Genomic DNA, 17,144 nt, shown 5'->3' on the forward strand with positions numbered 1-17,144 from the left:
CAGAGGCTTGACAACCATATGTCAGGAGTGCTCTGATGGTGTTTTCTGCTTGGCAGGGGGTTGGACTCGATGGCCCTTGTGGTCTCTTCCGATTCTATGACTCTTCTTATCTCTGCTGCGGTGCTTTCCTGGGTGATGCGGGCGCTGTTAGGCAGTTGAATGCACATGGGCAGGGCTGTCTTTACCCAGGGGTGCAAGTGGTGCGGTGCACCCGAGCGCCGAATTCTGGGGAGTGCCCCTCACTGAAGCCGCCTAAGCTCTTAACCGTGATCCCCTGGGTGATTGCGGTCGATGGGTCATTTCCGTTCTCTTTTGCAGAAGACCTGCAGAATCAATGTATCCGGCGCTGCCCCCAGTGGTGTCTTTCATTTTCACATGATTGCAAAAACGGAAAGATGGAGTTATTGCTGCCGCGTTGTATTTTTTCATGTTAGCGGTTTTTGCTGTTCCCCTACTTAAAAGCTCAACAACTTTGACTTGGCCCCCTAAAAGAAGCTCAACCTCTTTGACCTGCCCCCCCAAATTTGGGGGCGCTGGGTGGATTTTTGCACCCCGGCACTGCATATGCTAAAGACGGCCCTGCACATGCGTACAGTGGTACCTCGGGTTACATACGCTTCAGGTTACAGACTCCGCTAACCCAGAAATAGTGCTTAAGGTTAAGAACTTTGCTTCAGGATGAGAACAAAAATTGTGCTCCGGCGGCGTGGCAGCAGCAGGAGGCCCCATTAGCTAAAGTGGTGCTTCAGGTTAAGAACAGTTTCAGTTTAAGTACGGACTTCTGGAACAAATTAAGTACTTAACCCGAGGTACCACTGTATTTTGTCCTTTTATCTCCATCGCACCCCACCTTCTGTTAGGTCAACCCACGCTACGCCACTGTATCTCTCTGTGCCAACACACCTTAAACTTTGAAGTGACTGTTCTTTCCAAGAGCTCTCTGGCTATGTCACAGCTCTGAATGCATGACTCCAAACTCAACTAAACACATCTTGCCGAGACAACAACACCCCACAATCCCAGAGCTGAAAGTTGAGCTTGAAGAAGCCACCACTCAAGGGCCATCTAATTGCAGAGTTGTGACCATATTGTCTTACATCATGGGTGGGGAATCTTTGGCCTTCTAGATGTTGTTGAACCGCATCTCCCATGGCCAGGGATGTTGGGAGTTGTGTAGTTCAGCAGCGTTCGGAGGGCCAAAGGTTCCTACCGCTACCATATTTTGAAACAGGACCGAAAGAATCTCTTTTTATTGGCATTTCTCTTTATATAGCCATTTTTTGCAAGCATTTTCCCCTAATATAATGCAGTTTTGTGCGCTATTTATGCTAATATGCACATTTCTTTTGCACAAAATTTCCCCAAATATTTGTACACATTTTTTGGTCGGCGTACTGTATACAAAAATTTGGCTACTGCATAGCATTCGGAAGGCCAGGCTTTTCCCTCACATCCGCACCATAGCTTCAGAGCGCATTTAACACACATTTAAAGCACATACCTTTGCCAAAGAGTCCTGGGGACCGTACTTTGCTAAGGCTGCTGGGAAGTGTAGTTCTGTGAGAAGTAAACTGGAGTGGACAGGTTTCATTAAATGGGCTTCCAATGTATGCCACAGACGTGCCGAATGTCACAGTGTGGGTTTGCCATGCTGATGTGTATCTATATCCTGCCTCTACAGACTACCCTCAGTCAAGCGAAGGGAATCTGCATTCAAGTCTACCTGTAATTGCATGCCTAGTTTAACCCAGAGATCAGGGCCCTGGATGAAAAGTGAACGGGAAATCTCTCAGTCTCTTATTTTGTTCGGATAAAGCTCAGGAAAAATTCATCTTCAAAAGATCTCTAAAGCTTCTTTGAAAACAAAATGATTAAAGGCTGGCTCTCCTCTCATCCTACATCAGACATGCTGTTAACTGCCTTGCTATCTTTCCCCCCCCCTGCATTGTAAATGCACTTTTTTGTCATAGATGCAAGGTTTTTTTTGGTCTTAAAGTGAGAATTAACATACTGTTAAAAGCAACGCTTGTGATTATAACACATCAAAGCAAGTCCCATCATCCTGGTAGTCTTTTTAAATTTAAATTTTAAATACGGGTGTTGGGTATGGACATGAAGATGGACAGGGTGGTTTTTATGGAGTGGCTTAAACTGATCGATTCACTGGTGGAGGGAGAGAGAGAGAGAGAGAGAGAGAGAGAGAGAGAGAGAGAGAGCGCACATGAGGACTGCTATTCTAAGCTCATGTACTTGGAAGTAAATGCCACTGAAATCAGTGGAGCTTTGTTCCAGGTAACATAAAAAAGGTAAAGGACCCCTGGACAGTTAAGTCCAGTCAAAGGTTGCAGCACTCATCTCACTTTAAGGCCAAGGGAGCTGGCGTTTGTCCACAGACAACTTTCCGGGTCATGTGGCCAGCATGACTAAACTTCTTCTGGCGCAACGGAACACTGAGCTCATGGAAATGCCGTTTACCTTCCCGCCGCAGCAGTACCTATTTATCTCTTTGTACTGGTCTGCTTTCGAACTGCTAGGTTGGCAAGAGCTGGGACAGAGCAACGGGAGCTCACTCCGTCGTGGGGATTCAAACTGCCAACCTTCTCATTGGCAAACCCCAAAGGCTCAGTGGTTTAGACCACAGCGTCACCTGCGTCCTTTTGTTCCAGGTAAACTTGCCTGGGACCAGGATGCAATTCTGTTCTCACACAGTGGGGTTTACTTCCAAGTAAATTAGCAAAAGAGCAAATTGCAAGCATCCTCTGGTCCTGATGACAGCTCTCTTTTTCAAACAAAGACACTCATTCCCCCATGTCATACAAGTGATTCTTTTTAAAAATAAATAAATAAACAACTGAGATTGCAGCAGGGGATAGAAGTATTAAGCCTCCCTTCTTACATCATGTGGGGCTGGTGACAGTTGTCCCCTCTTCGATTGTTAAAAGTCCATGATTGCTAATCACACCATTACTGTGTTAGGCACTCCATAAGACATAATGGCTGATCGCCAAAGAATGGATGCTTTTGAATTATGGTGCTGGAGGAGACTCTTGAGAGACCCATGGACTGCAAGAAGATCAAACCGATCCATTCTGAAGGAAATCAGCCCTGAGTGCTCACTGGAAGAACAGATCCTGAAGCTGAGGCTCCAATACTTTGGCCACCTCATGAGAAGAGAAGACTCCCTGGAAAAGACCCTGATGTTGGGAAAGATGGAGGGCACAAGGAGAACGGGGCGACAGAGGACGAGATGGTTGGATAGTGTTCGCGAAGCTACCAGCATGAGTTTGGCCAAACTGCGGGAGGCAGTGGAAGACAGGAGTGCCTGGTGTGCTCTGGTCCATGGGGTCACGAAGAGTCGGACACGACTAAACGACTAAACAACAACAAAGACATAATGGCAAGTAGAGATGAACCAGCAGCCTAGAGAAACTACAGCTTGCAAAGACAGAGATTAAAAAAAGAGAGGTAATAATACTTCCTAAAAAGTTTTTTTTTGGGGGGGGGTGCATTTCTGTATTGTCAAATGAATTTTTGCCCCTGAAATGCCAGCAGATGAGCATTTAGATTAATCTTATTATGCATCGTGACATTACACTGTTATCATATATTTATCCATGTGGTGGTGTGTTATGGTGGTCATCTTTCTTTTGAAAGAGAGCTATGTTGCTGCAACATAATATGGGAACTCAGGCCACTGGGAGAAGCTGAATACTAGAAGATTCAGAGCAGACAAATGAAAGCATTTCACCACACAGCGCATAGCAGAATTGGCTCCTACAAGAGGTACTGCTGTCCACTAACCTGGAGGGCTGTAAAAGAAGATTCATGGACAATTCATGGAGGATAACGTGGGGCTACCTTTAAAGGCGACTTGGAAATGATAGTCAAACCTCGGTTTTCGAGCATCTCGGCTGCTGAACGTTTCAGAAGCTGAACGCCAAAAACTGAGAAGCTGAGAGCCAGTGTGGTGTAGTGGTTAAGAGCGGTAGACTCGTAATCTGGGGAACCAGGTTCGCGTCTCCTCTCCTCCACCTGCAGCTGCTGGGTGACCTTGGGCCAGTCACACTTCTCTGAAGTCTCTCAGCCCCACTCACCTCACAGAGTGTTTGTTGTGGGGGTGGAAGGGAAAGGAGAATGTTAGCCGCTTTGGGACTCCTTCAGGTAGTGATAAAGTGGGATATCAAATCCAAACTCTTCAAACCCAGAAGTGAAAACCCAGAAGCCCTTTGATCCTCAGTTTTCAAACATTTCGGAAGTTGAACGGACTTCCAGAATGGATTACCTCAAACCGGAGGTTCCACTGTACAGTGGTACCTCGGGTTACAGATGCTTCAGGTAAAGAACGCTTCAGGTTACAGACTCCGCTAACCCAGAAATAATACCTTGGGTTAAGAACTTTGCTTCAGGATGAGAACAGAAATCACACGACGGTGGCATGGCGGTAGTGGGCAGCCCCATTAGCTAAAGTAGTACCTCAGGTTAAGAACAGTTTCAGGTTAAGAACAGCTCCCCAGAACGAATTAAGTTTTTAACCCGAGGTACCACTGTACAAGTAATCCAGAATGCAGCAGCTAGACTGGTGACTGGGAGCAGCCATCAGGGCCATGTAACACCAGTCCTAAAGGATCTACACTGGCTCCCAGTATGTTTCTGAGCACAATTCAGTGTTGGCATTGACCTTTAAAGCCTTAAATGACCTTGGCCCAGTATACCTGAAGGAGCATCTCCACCTCTGTCGTCCGGCCCGGACACTGAGGTCTAAGCTCTAAGGGCCTTCTGGCAGTTCCCTCACTGTGAGAAGTAAAGTTGCAGGAAACCAGGCAGAGGGCCTTCTTGGTAGTGGCGCCCGCCCTGTGGAATGCCCTCCCATCAGATGTCATTCAGATCAATGTCTGTTTGACTTTTAGAAGACATCTGAAGGCAGGGACATTTTTAATGGTTGATGTTGTACTGTGTTTTAAATATTTTGTTGGGGGCCGCCCAGAGTGGCCGGGGAACCCAGTCAGATGAGTGGCATATAAATATAATGATAATGATAATGATAAAAAGGCTATCAACAGCCACTGGCCATAGTATCTATGTTCCACCTCCACAGTCAGAGGCAAGATCCCTCCAAGTCAGTTGCTGGACAAGTGAAGAGAGCAGCATTGCACAGTGGAACCTCGGTTTTCAAACGTAATCTGTTCCAGAAGACCGTTTGACTTCCAAAACATTCAAAAACCGAGGTGCAAAGGGCGGCCTGCCAATTCAATAGAGAAAATTGTGAAAAACAACAGATACATGCAGTGGATGCCATTCAACTCTGAAAACGGAAGCATTTACTTCTGGGTTTTCGGTGTTTGGAAACTGAAACGTTCAGCAACGGAGACATCCGAAAACTGAGCCACCACTGTACTCAGGTCTTGCTTGTGGGCTTTCCAGAGGCATCTGGCTGGTCTCTCTGAGAAGAGGACCCGGCAGCCTCTTCTTACATTTAAATATATTTATAGGCAAGCAGCAACCCAGACATTTTAGCAACAGTTTTGAAACTAGCTTACTTTTAACACAAGACAACAGGAATGTAGTTTAAGGGCTCATTTCTGCTTGTGCTGTGTCTAGAAAGCACCAGTCTGAGCCGTTTTCTGCCTGACGCACACTTTCTAGGCATGGGGTCTGAGTGTTTCCCCGCTTGCCTCCCTCTCTTCCAAGGGAAAACCCACTCTTTAGCAACAGATCAGAACAAATGGCAATCTGGGGGAAATCCCAATTGCCATTGAGCGATAAAGCACAGTTTTCCCAGGCACAAGAGGAAGTGTGAATAAGCCCTAAGTCACCCCAGTTGTCAAGAGATGGAGATTTCTTCATGCAGCATCAAGCATTTCCTTGAGGGTCTCCTTTCCACATATTGTCTGCTCTTACCTGTAAGAGTCAACTTAATGGAGCTCTTAGAAAGTCTGAAAGGCGTTTGAAGTATCAATTGTCTCCCTTTGTTTGATATCCTGATAAATTTTAAAAAGGGCCCACTCTTGCCTCTTTGTCTGTCCCCTTCTTGCTCAATTAATAAAACCCGCAAGATCAGCAAGGTTATAATTCTAAGTTATAATTAACACCGCCAGCAAAGCATTTCTTTGACCAATTGCAGAAACCAGCAAAGTAACCCAACTGGTGGCTCCGGGCAAGTCAAAGAGCAGAAAAACCTATTGGATCATGATCGGCAGTGGTGGTGCCCCTTGGGATTGGTGGAGTTGCCAGTAATAGAAAGACATGAAGCTCTTACCAATGTCTTTATTCAATATTGATAGAGAGAGAGGCGTAGAAATCCAGCCCCTTTGGTAGTGGCATTGCTCCGAGTCATTTCCTTCCGCTTCTTAGTTGTCAACAGTTCTACCCCACTTACGGTGGCTGCCGAGGGCCAATTGTCTCTTAGTTCTCTGCTCTCCTTCTTTCATTGCTTGCCAGGTTCTGGGAGGAGCGGGGTCTGGAATGTTCTGTACAGTCATACCTCATGTTATGTTTGCTTCATGTTACTTTCTTTCAGATTACGTCCTGCAGCAACACAGAAGTACCAGAAAGGGTTACTTCCGGGTTTCGCTGCTCGCACATGCACACAAGCGCCAAATCATGCCACTCACCTGCACAGATATGGCACTTCAGGTTGCACTCTTTTCATGTTGCGAACGGGCCTCCGGAACGGATCCCGTTCGCAACCAGAGGTGCCACTGTAGTGATAATGTGACAGCCAGCTGTTCCTGCTTCTCCCATTATTTCCCAGCTTTGCCCCTCTTCTGCCTCTGAGCTGTGACCCTCTGCAAACCACCATTGTAAATCTATACTGTCCTCCTCTTCTCAGGAAGGTTCAGGAGAAGGGGAAGACGGTCTCCACCGTTCCTCCTCTGATGTCCAGGCCCTGACACCTCCCTACAGAGTTGTACCATGACAACAGGGAAACTATGCAAGAGGAAAAAGCTGGCATCCGGGACCACCCTCTAAGACTAGTTGGAAGGCAGGCAAGTGGTGGTTGGCTGGGACAGACAAAGGGATTAGCCACCACTGAAAGATCCAAAGCAACACATGCATAGGAGCTGAGTTTCCTGGCTTTGGCTATAGTCCCGCACAGTTTAGGCTGCCCAAACCTACCACTTTCATTACAGTTTAAGAAGCCTAACACTGTTCAGGAAAGCTGTTTCTGTGCCCACAGCAGGAGGTGCTCATATGGCTGCAGTTTAAATATTGTGACTCGCACAGCTTGCAAATTCATCATGTCCAAAGATAACACACTTGTACTGCACAGCAAATTTAAGAAAGCGGGTTTTTTTCCTCATCACTGAGTATTTATTATATATAACAAATACATGAAAAAGAAAAAGAAAACTATCTTGTGTGATATAAATAGTTTATTTACATTACAGAAAAAACATCAAGACAATGTATACTATTTCAAATATATCCATACATAATCAAATATAGCTGTAGTACATGTTTTTTTTTCATTGGTGTAGATTACCACAAATGCAAGGCAACATGTGTAGATCTTTTTGTCTATAATACTGTATTATTATTTTTTGAAAGTCCAACCTCTCTGCAGTTTACGTTTTGCCATTGTGGAAACATGCTCTCGTTTAAATTAACCTGGTCGATGCTCTTGTTGTGTTGTCTGAACTGTAGTGCCCTGTGTTTTGCTTCTGCCTGTGAATTCTGTTGCTCCTGGGACATTTCCTACAAGCAAGAGGGGAAAGGGGGGGGGAAGAGAGAAAGAGCATGAAATTTGCTTTGCTAAACGACAGTGGAGGTAACGTAAGGATTGCAGGCCACGGAAGGGCAACTGCCAACGACGGCTGTCGGTACAACTCATCATTCCTTAGCGGCACAGCTCCAGAGCTTTGTAAAAAAAGAGTCAAAGGCCTCCTGCACTCTTTCAGAGCCCGTTCTTCAAACAGGAGCCTGAAATAGCCAAAATCATTTCCCGTAGGACACTGCCTGCCTGCAACGAGGGTTATATTAATGCACTGGTTTAAAGACCCACCACAAGCAATGCGGCTATGAGACCTTTGGAAAATGTACACATATTCATCGGGGGCAGTTTAATATTTCTCCCAAACATCCTCCCAGCTAGGAAAGCACAAATAAAAGAAACAATCGTTGTTTTTTCCTACATTGGCTAACTAATAATAATAATAATAATAATAATAATAATAATAATAATAATAATAATTTTTATTTATACCCTCCCCAGCCAAGGCCGGGCTCAGGGCGGCTAACAAGCAATAATAAAAACAAGTTGAATGAATACAACTTAAAAGCAAGATTAAAATACAACATTAAAATATTGAAACATTAAAATATTAAAATGCAGCCTCATCACAAGAGGAGAAAGGAAAAAGAAAAAAGAAAGAGGGGGAGGGAATCAAATTGGCTCCAAGCCAAAGGCCAGGCGGAACAACTCTGTCTTACAGGCCCTGTGGAAAGAAATCAGATCCTGCAGGGCACTGGTCTACCAGTGTTGAAAAGGCCCTGGCTCTGGTTGAAGCTAATCTAACTTCCTTAGGGCCCGGGACCACTAGGGTGTTGCTGTTTATGGACCTTGAGGCTCTCCATGGGGCATACCGGGAGAGGCGGTCCCGTAGGTACGAGGGTCCTAGGCCGTGAAGGGCTTTAAAGGTCAAAACCAGCACCTTAAATCTGACCCTATACTCCACCGGGAGTCAGTGCAGCTAGAAGAGCACTGGGTGAATATGCTCCCATGGCAGAGTCCCTGTGGAGGAGCCTTGCTGCTGCATTCTGAACCCACTGGAGTTTCTGGGACAGCTTCAAGGGCAGCCCCACGTAGAGCGAATTACAGTAGTCAAGCCTGGAGGTGACCGTCGCATGGATCACTGTGGCTAGGTCGGGGCGGGAAAGGTAAGGGAACTTAGAATGTACTATTGCATTTCGGGAAGCACAAAGGCAACTCAGATATAAATGACTGTCAGCTCTGCAAATGGATTCTCTTTGTCTGCTCTGTGTTGGTTCGAAACCTGAATTATTCCCCTATGGGGATACAAGCATAACGATACAACACACGTTTGGAGTATACATATTTACATTAAAAAAACCAAACAAACCAGGAACACTTCCTTGTGCAACAGGAAGCGCTTTCCATTCATGCAATGGTACTGCTGTATCCAAATCGTAGCAAATGTAACTATCCGTGTATTGAAGGAGGTGAGGACAGGTGACCCCACCTAGGCCCAAAGTCACACACCCCCAAAGCAGGCTCAAAGCTTCTCAAAGCTTTTCAAAATCATTTTCTCAGCAGCTAAGCATCTGCTCATTTGCTCTGCTGTTGCAAGGCAAAACCGTTACTTTTATCAGTACAAGAAGGCTTCAAAAAGCTAATGAATAGACTGTCAGAGCAGGCCTGAGAAATGAATCTTATCTCATTCAGTTGCAACATCTTGAACACTCTGAAACCCCTTGGCTTCTCACACCCCCCCCTTCCTGGGAATAGTCCGAAGACAGGAGCTTTCTGTTCATGCTCAGAGGAACTCATGGGGCAGGACTCCTGAGGGAGGAGAAAGGGGAGGGAATTGGAAGGGGAATATATGCTCTGTGCAAATGACTGTGAACTCGTGCTTGTTTGTGAACTATCACACTTGCTCCTTCTACCAGTTCATGGATGGTAGAAATAAAGCTTTTTCTCCGAAACTATTCCTTGAGTGTCTGTTGACTCCCATTTTCCCTTTCCCGGGCGCAATATTTTTCCCACCCGAGGGCAAAGCCTCATAAGGCTACAGTATGACTAGAGAACAGTGCTTTTTTCCTGGGGGGCGGGGCGAAAGGGTACACATACCCCTAAATATTTTGTGAATCTTTGTACTTTTGTCCATTTACTGTATTTATTTCCGCCGATTTTAACTATAAAATGGTGGTTTTCTTGAGCCAAAATGAGAGTACTCCTAAACATTTTATATTTTAGAAAAGAAGCACTGCTAGTGAATAACAGCGTGTAGCTGGGACTCATAGATTTACAGAAAAACAACAACAGCTTCCTAAATTTACCCTGGTTAACGTATATATCCACATACCCTCCAACATGCCACAGAGGGGACTTGTGCGACAGCACTGCCCCCCCCCTCCAAAATGGCCGTCTTTGGAAGCAGAATGGCTTCTGTAATTCCGGTATGTTCCACTTAAAGCAGGACAGTTGAGGGGCATGCATCTAGATGTAGCCCCTTTCTTTTTAATTACCATATTTTTCGCTCTATAAGACACACTTTTTCCCTCCTAAAAAGTAAGGGGAAATGTGTGTGCGTCTTATGGAGTGAATGCAGGCTGCACGGCTATCCCAGAAGACAGAACAGCAAGAGTTATGCAACCCCTGAGCCGAGGAGATGAGTCCCTCCTATATAGGAGGATGGATGGTGGCTAATGGACTGAGATTGAATCCTGACAAGACAGTATTGTTTTGGGGAGACGGGGGGCAGGAGGGTGTGGGGGCCTCCTTGGTCCTGACCAGGATAACTGTGCCCCTCAAGGACAAAGTGTGCAGCCTGGAAGTCATTTTGGACTCACAGCTGTCCATGGAGGCGCAGGTCAATTCTGTGTCCAGGGCAGCTGTCTACCAGCTCCACCTGGTACACAGGCTGAGACCCTATCTGCCTGCAGACTGTCTTACCAGAGTGGTGCATGCTCTTGTTATTTCCCGCTTGGACTACTGCAACATGCTCTACGTGGGGCTACCTTTGAAGGTGACCTGGAAACTACAACTAATCCAGAATGCGGCAGCTAGACTGGTGACTGGGATCGGCCACCGAGACCACATAACACCGGTCTTGAAAGACCTACATTGGCTCCTAGTATGTTTCCGAGCACAATTCAGAGTGTTGGTGCTGACCTTGAAAGCCCTAAACGGCCTTGGCCCAATACGCCTGAAGAAGTGTCTCCACTCCCATCACTCAGCCCGGACAGTGACGTCCTTCTCTGAGGGTCTTCTGCTGGTTCCCTCACTGCAAGAAGTGAAGTTACAGGGAACTAGGCAGAGGGCCTTCTCAGCAGTGGCACCTTCCCTGTGGAACGCCCTCCCATCAGAACTACACAACTTTTAGAAGACATCTGAAGGCAGCCCTGTATTGGGCAGTTTTAAATGTTTGATGTTTTACTGTGCTTTTATATGTATTGTAAGCTGCCCAGAGTGGCAAGGGAAACCCAGTCAGATGGGAGGGATATACATAATACGTTGTTGTTGTTGAATAGGACATCCCTATTTTCATCGGAGACATGTTGGGAGGTATGTATATTTTGTGTCTGCATATTTATTCATTTCTGTTTTCTTGCATTTGTATCCTGCCTTTCTTCCATCATGGCAGCCAAGGTGACCAGGCTTAGCTTCAGTAAGGTGGCAACATCACATGCCTTCAAACCATCTCTCTCCCCCCCTCTCTCTGTGTGTGTTTAACTAATAATGACTGGAGCACCACAATATATTTGTTACTGGATGTAACACGCACCAAGTTTTGCAAAGGCTAAAGAAAAAGGAAATTAAGAGCTCATGCAGATGAAAAAGTTTAAGGGCATTAGCTTTTGGGTATCCTTTTATCTACCACACAGTCTAAATTAAATCCACTGGAAAGGCAGGGTCCATGTAAAACCACACCATTTTCTCTGAACACAAACCGTTAACTTGCGTTATGGCCCGAAGTTAACAAACCTGGAGCCACTCAGAAGATTGCTTGAACAACATGATGTAGTGCCATTTTTCTGTTGAGCAGTTACTTTCCCATCTCCGTCCTTTTTATGTACACTGTATTTCTGGCCGTTTGAATTATCTCCATGTTCCCTGAAACCCACTTTAATATAATGCATTGCCTTCTTGCAGGAGAAGATCTACACTTGAGGGTAGAGTTGATGAACTCAACTAGGTCGGCAAGCATCTCCAAGCTTCTGCAGACATTTTTCTATTATGCCTTTAGGCTGGGAAAGGATATATGAATTATTTTCTACCTTCTTCTGGCCTGAATGTCACGCTTGTCCTCTGAGCGTAGCGGGAGGAGGATGCTTAGATATATTGGTGCTTTTTTTACTTTCTATAGGAGTGTGATGCCTGCTTCTTTTTAAAATTCTCATCTTTTGGGGAAAGGGATTTATTTTTAAGGCGCCTGATTTATTGAAGCAGCTGCAGGACACCTGAAGCAGTTTCACCTTCTCTCACCTGAGGAAGAAGCCCAGGCAAGTCGTGAAGCTGGAGAAAACTCTGAAACTTACCCATCACATGGTAAAGAATGGACATTGGTATTTATGAATGGATGAAACTCACAACTGCCTTACAGAGACTGCCCATTGCTCTATCTCCAAGCTCTCAGTTGCTTGAGATCTTTTTAAGTTGAAGGCTCGACCTGAGTCCTTACCTGTAAGACTGACAGTGTAAACAGCACATATCCTTTTAAATTCCAAAGTCAAGCCCACTTGGCATTCAAATCCATACCAGCATTTGCTAGGCACTCTTTGCATTATAATCACCCGTCTCTTCCTGAAGAAGTACAGAGTAACTCCTGAGAATGCAAACACTGATAATCCCTGAGTTATTAAACAAACAGCTTCCTTTTGAATTTTCTACCATTGGGGAAATCACCTTCCATACCTGTCTGTCTGCCAAACAAACCCCATGTGTTGTAAAAGATTTCGATGCATCTTCTAGGGGGCAGTTATGGAGTGCTTGTCTGGCTTGTGGGCTTCACCAATGGCCCACAGGGACCAAGAGATCATGCTTGTTGTTGTTGTTGTTTAGTCGTTTAGTCGTCTCTGACTCTTTGTGACCCCATGTACCAGAGCATGCCAGGCACTCCTGTCTTCCACTGCCTCCCGCAGTTTGGTCAAACTCATGCTGGTAGCTTTGAGAACACTATCCAACCATCTCGTCCTCTGTTGTCCCCTTTTCCTTGTGCCCTCCATCTTTCCCAACATCAGGGTCTTTTCCAGGGAGTCTTCTCTTCTCATGTGGTGGCCAAAGTATTGGAGCCTCAGCTTCACGATCTGTCCTTCCAGTGAGCACTCAGGGCTGATTTCCTTCAGAATGGATAGGTTTGAACTTCTTGGAGTCCATGGGTCTCTCAAGAGTCTCCTCCAGCACCATAATTCAAAAGCATCAATTCTTTGGCAATCAGCTTTCTTTATGGTCCAGCTCTCACTTCCATACATCACTACTAGAGATCACGCTAGCGCATGCCTAACACTACCATGATGACTCATTGCTGAGAAAGATGGGTGGTGTTAGACAAGTTGCCTTTCAGGGAAGCTTATCTGCCATTGCAGATCTTCAGACCGTCTGGGTGTCTCTATTTTCCAGGGACAGCCCCGGATTTACAAAAGCTGTTCTGGTTTCTGATTTGATCCCAGAAAGCCCCGGGTTTTCGTAGGAAATATTGGAGGGTATGGGGTAATGTGACCCCGGTGCCAAGGAGATAAGTGACTATACAACCTTCAGCAGACATCAGAAGAAATCTGAAGGCAGCCCTGTATAGGGAAGTTTTTTTTAATGTTGAATGTTTTAGTATGTTTTTCTGTGTGATGGAAGCTGATTTTCATCAGCGAAATGTTGGAGGGTATGGAGTTATCTGACACCTGAACCGTATGAAGGCAGCCCTGTACAGGGAAGTTTTTTTTAAAAAATGTTTAATATTTTCTATGCTTGTTTATATGTCGGAAGCCACCCAATGTGGCTGGGGAAACTCAGTCAGAAGGGTGGGGTATAAATAAAATTATTATTATTATTATTATTATTATTATTAGTAGTAGTAGTAGTAGTGTGAATAAAAAAATTCCTTCCAGTAGCACCTTAAAGACCAACTAAGTTAGTTCTTGGTATGAGGTTTCGTGTGCATGCACACTTCTTCAGATACAGTGCATGCACACGAAAGCTCATACCAAGAACTAACTTAGTTGGTCTTTAAGGTGCTACTGGAAGGAATTTTTTTATTTTGACTATGGCAGACCAACACGGCTACCTATCTGTAACTAGTAGTAGTATGGAATAGGACATCCATATTTTCATAGGTTGTTACAATAATCCTGCCTATGTTTTTATCTGTTTATAGTTTATCTGTAAATATTCAATAAACCATTTCCATTCTTTTATTTAAAATGCTTATTCTTTCGGTAAGTTTCACCATTTCTACATATTCCATAAATTTTTGTATCCATTCTCCCTTTGCTGGGACATCTGCTTCTTTCCATTTTGGGGCAAGTAACATTCTTGCCGCTGTAGTAGCATACAGGAACAAGTTTCCATACAGCTTAGGTCGTTCCGTCCCTATAATTCCCAAAAGAAATGCTTCTGGGTTGCTGTTTTTTACAAAGGTTATTTTAAACATCCTTTTCATTTTATTATATATCATTGCCCAGTAAGCTTTAACCTTACTACAAGACCACCACATATGACAAACAGAACATTCTTTCTCATTACATTTCCAACGCTTATTTGATTTAGATTTATACATTTTTGCCAACTTTATCTTGATAAGACCACCTTGGCCTCATTACTAACCTTGTAATGCAGAGGACTACGACACAGATGACAGCAATCTGGATTGTTCCAATCACGGCTGCTATTAAGACGTACTGAAATCGTACAGGGCCAGGAACCACATATAAAACGCTGTAGTCCTTTTTTTCACAGTGTTCTCCAGTGTAGCCTGCGTCACACCTAGAATGGAAAAAGACACGTTGACTCCTTCCCTTGCAGTAGTTCATGGCTGTGTTGCATGAGCCACAAACCAGGCATTGCCAGAGAGATGTTGTGTCGCAACAGCTCAAGAATGGTGTGCGGCAACTTGGTATATAAGAAGGCAGCCATTTCCATTCCAACCAATAATAATAATAATAATAATAATAATAATAATAATAATAATATATTATTTATACCCCGCCCATCTAGCTGGGTCCCCCCAGCCACTCTGGGCGGCTTCCAACAAAACACTAAAATACAATAACCTATTAAACATCAAAAGCTTCTCTAAACAGGGCTGCCTCTAGATGTCTTCTAAAACTTTGGTAGTTATTTTTCTCTTTGACAACTGGTGGGAGGGCGTTCCACAGGGCGGGCACCACTACTGAGAAGGCCCTCTGCCTGGTTCCCTGTAACTTGGCTTCTCGCAGCAAGGGAACCACCAGAAGGCCCTCAGCACTGGACCTCAGTGTCCGGGCAGAATGATGGGGGTGGAGACGCTCCTTCAGGTATTCTGGACCAAGGTCGTTTAGGGCTTTAAAGGTCAGCACCAACACTTTGAATTGTGCTCAGAAACGTACTGGGAGCCAGTGTAGGTCTTTCAAGACCAGTGTTATATGGTCTCGGCGGCCGCTCCCAGTCACTAGTCTGGCTGCCGCATTCTGGATTAATTGTAGTTTCCGGGTCACCTTCAAAGGTAGCCCCACATAGAGTGCATTGCAGTAGTCCAAGAGCGCATTGCAGTAGTCTTTGTCACAATCAGCACCGTTTCCATTCCTCTGCAATTCAATTCCCACCAAATACTGCTTTATTCATTTGGCTGCCTACTACTTATTGTAATCTATGCAAGTACAGTGGTACCTCGGGTTAAGAACTTAATTCGTCCTGGAGGTCTGTTCTTAACCTGAAACTGTTCTTAACCTGAAGCACCATTTTAGCTAATGGGGCCTCCCGCTGCTGCCGCACCGCCAGAGCACGATTTCTGTTCTCATCCTGAAGCAAAGTTCTTAACTCGAGGTACTATTTCTGGGTTAGCGGAGTCTGTAACCTGAAGCGTATGTAACCTAAGGTACCACTGTATTTTCGTATCTTGTAAAGGGTTGTGAATTTAACGTACCACATTTTTCCATGTATAACACACACCCGTGTATAAATTTAGAAAATGGGGAGGGGGGAATTGCCCAGAGTTGTTGAGCTTCTTTTGAGGAGGCAGAGGCATGCCCAGAGTTGTTTTGACAGCAGCAACAGCCAATCGACAGCAGCCCTGGCAACATACACCAATCAACAGCACAATCACCTCTGGGAACCTGCTGCTCACAGCAGCAACCAATCCCCCACCCCCAATCTGCACTATCCATGTATAAGAATATTGCCATCAAAACAGCTCGTCTTATACACAGAAAAGTACCGTATTTTTTGCACCATAACACTCACTTTTTTCCTCCTAGAAAGTAAGGGGAAATGTCTATGCGTGTTATGGAGCAAATGCCTGCGGGTGGCGGGGGGATCTGCTGCAGTCGTGAGCAGAGGATCCATGGTTCCCCTTCCTTCCCTCCTCCGTGGTTACAAAGCATGGATCCACGTGGATCCTCAGGATTTTTGCATTGGGCTACCCCAAACTCACTGTCAGATCACATGTCTGTGGCCACAGCATGAACCACAAAAATCATATATCCACTATTTCGTTTAGAATATTTTTTTTCTTGTTTTCCTGTTTGTTTGGTTGTTGTTGTTGTCTTGCTTTTGTTGTTTTAAGGGATGGCATCCAATTTCGTTGCACTTTGTGCAATGTTGCACTTGTGTAATGACAATAAAGAATCTATCTATCTATCTATCTATCTATCTAGAGCGAAAAATACGGTACGGTAATTGATGACACTATTACTTTCATGCCATTCATTTCAGTGCAAAGGAAACAGAATTGAAAGGTGGAGGCGGGGGGGCGGGACATTGATTACTTATCGTTTGTGGACCAAAAAGAATAAGACCAGCAAATACTGGATTGATGTCTGTTTTGTACATGGGATGAATAAATGAGCACTGACAATTTCTTTTTTCTTCAGAATTCACTGACTCTCCTAGCCCCAGCTACTTTGTATATCTTACAAGATAACCAAGGAACTTTTTTTATGCCTCGGTTACTTTGGGGATATAAGGTGTTGCTGTTGTTCTTGTTTGGTACTTTTATGATGATTTCCCATACCAAAACCAAAATTTTAATGTGTGCCACGCTGATATTTGTGGGAAATGCCTCCTTGAAGAAGCTTAATTTGTTCTAGACAACTGCTCTCATTTTGAAGTTGATGTATTTGATTTATGTATGTATTCTGTTTATGCGTTGCTTCTCATAAAACGTCCCCAAATGATTTAACAATAAAAAGATCAGCAATCACACACACAGAGAGACGTTTTCAAGTCCAATGCAGATACAGACTGAAATAAAGGTTTCCATTTAAAAAGCTAGTTG

At 44.7% G+C, this 17,144-nt stretch overlaps 1 protein-coding gene across 1 annotated transcript in view; it reads right to left on the bottom strand.

The window, feature by feature from the left end:
- Window positions 1-7,531: 7,531 nt before the first annotated feature.
- LOC309524974 (tomoregulin-2) overlaps window positions 7,532-17,144 on the bottom strand; it is a 59,615-nt gene continuing 50,002 nt past the window's right edge. The window contains exons 4-5 of the mRNA XM_082210253.1: window positions 14,498-14,656; window positions 7,532-7,695 (exon numbers count right to left, since the gene is read on the bottom strand). Coding sequence (XP_082066379.1) covers window positions 7,599-7,695; window positions 14,498-14,656 — 256 coding nt within the window. The 3' untranslated portion in view covers window positions 7,532-7,598. The remainder of the gene's footprint in view (window positions 7,696-14,497; window positions 14,657-17,144) is intronic.

Source organism: Podarcis vaucheri, assembly GCF_965113315.1.
Source record: "Podarcis vaucheri genome assembly, chromosome: 1".
Lineage (NCBI taxonomy): Eukaryota > Metazoa > Chordata > Lepidosauria > Squamata > Lacertidae > Podarcis > Podarcis vaucheri.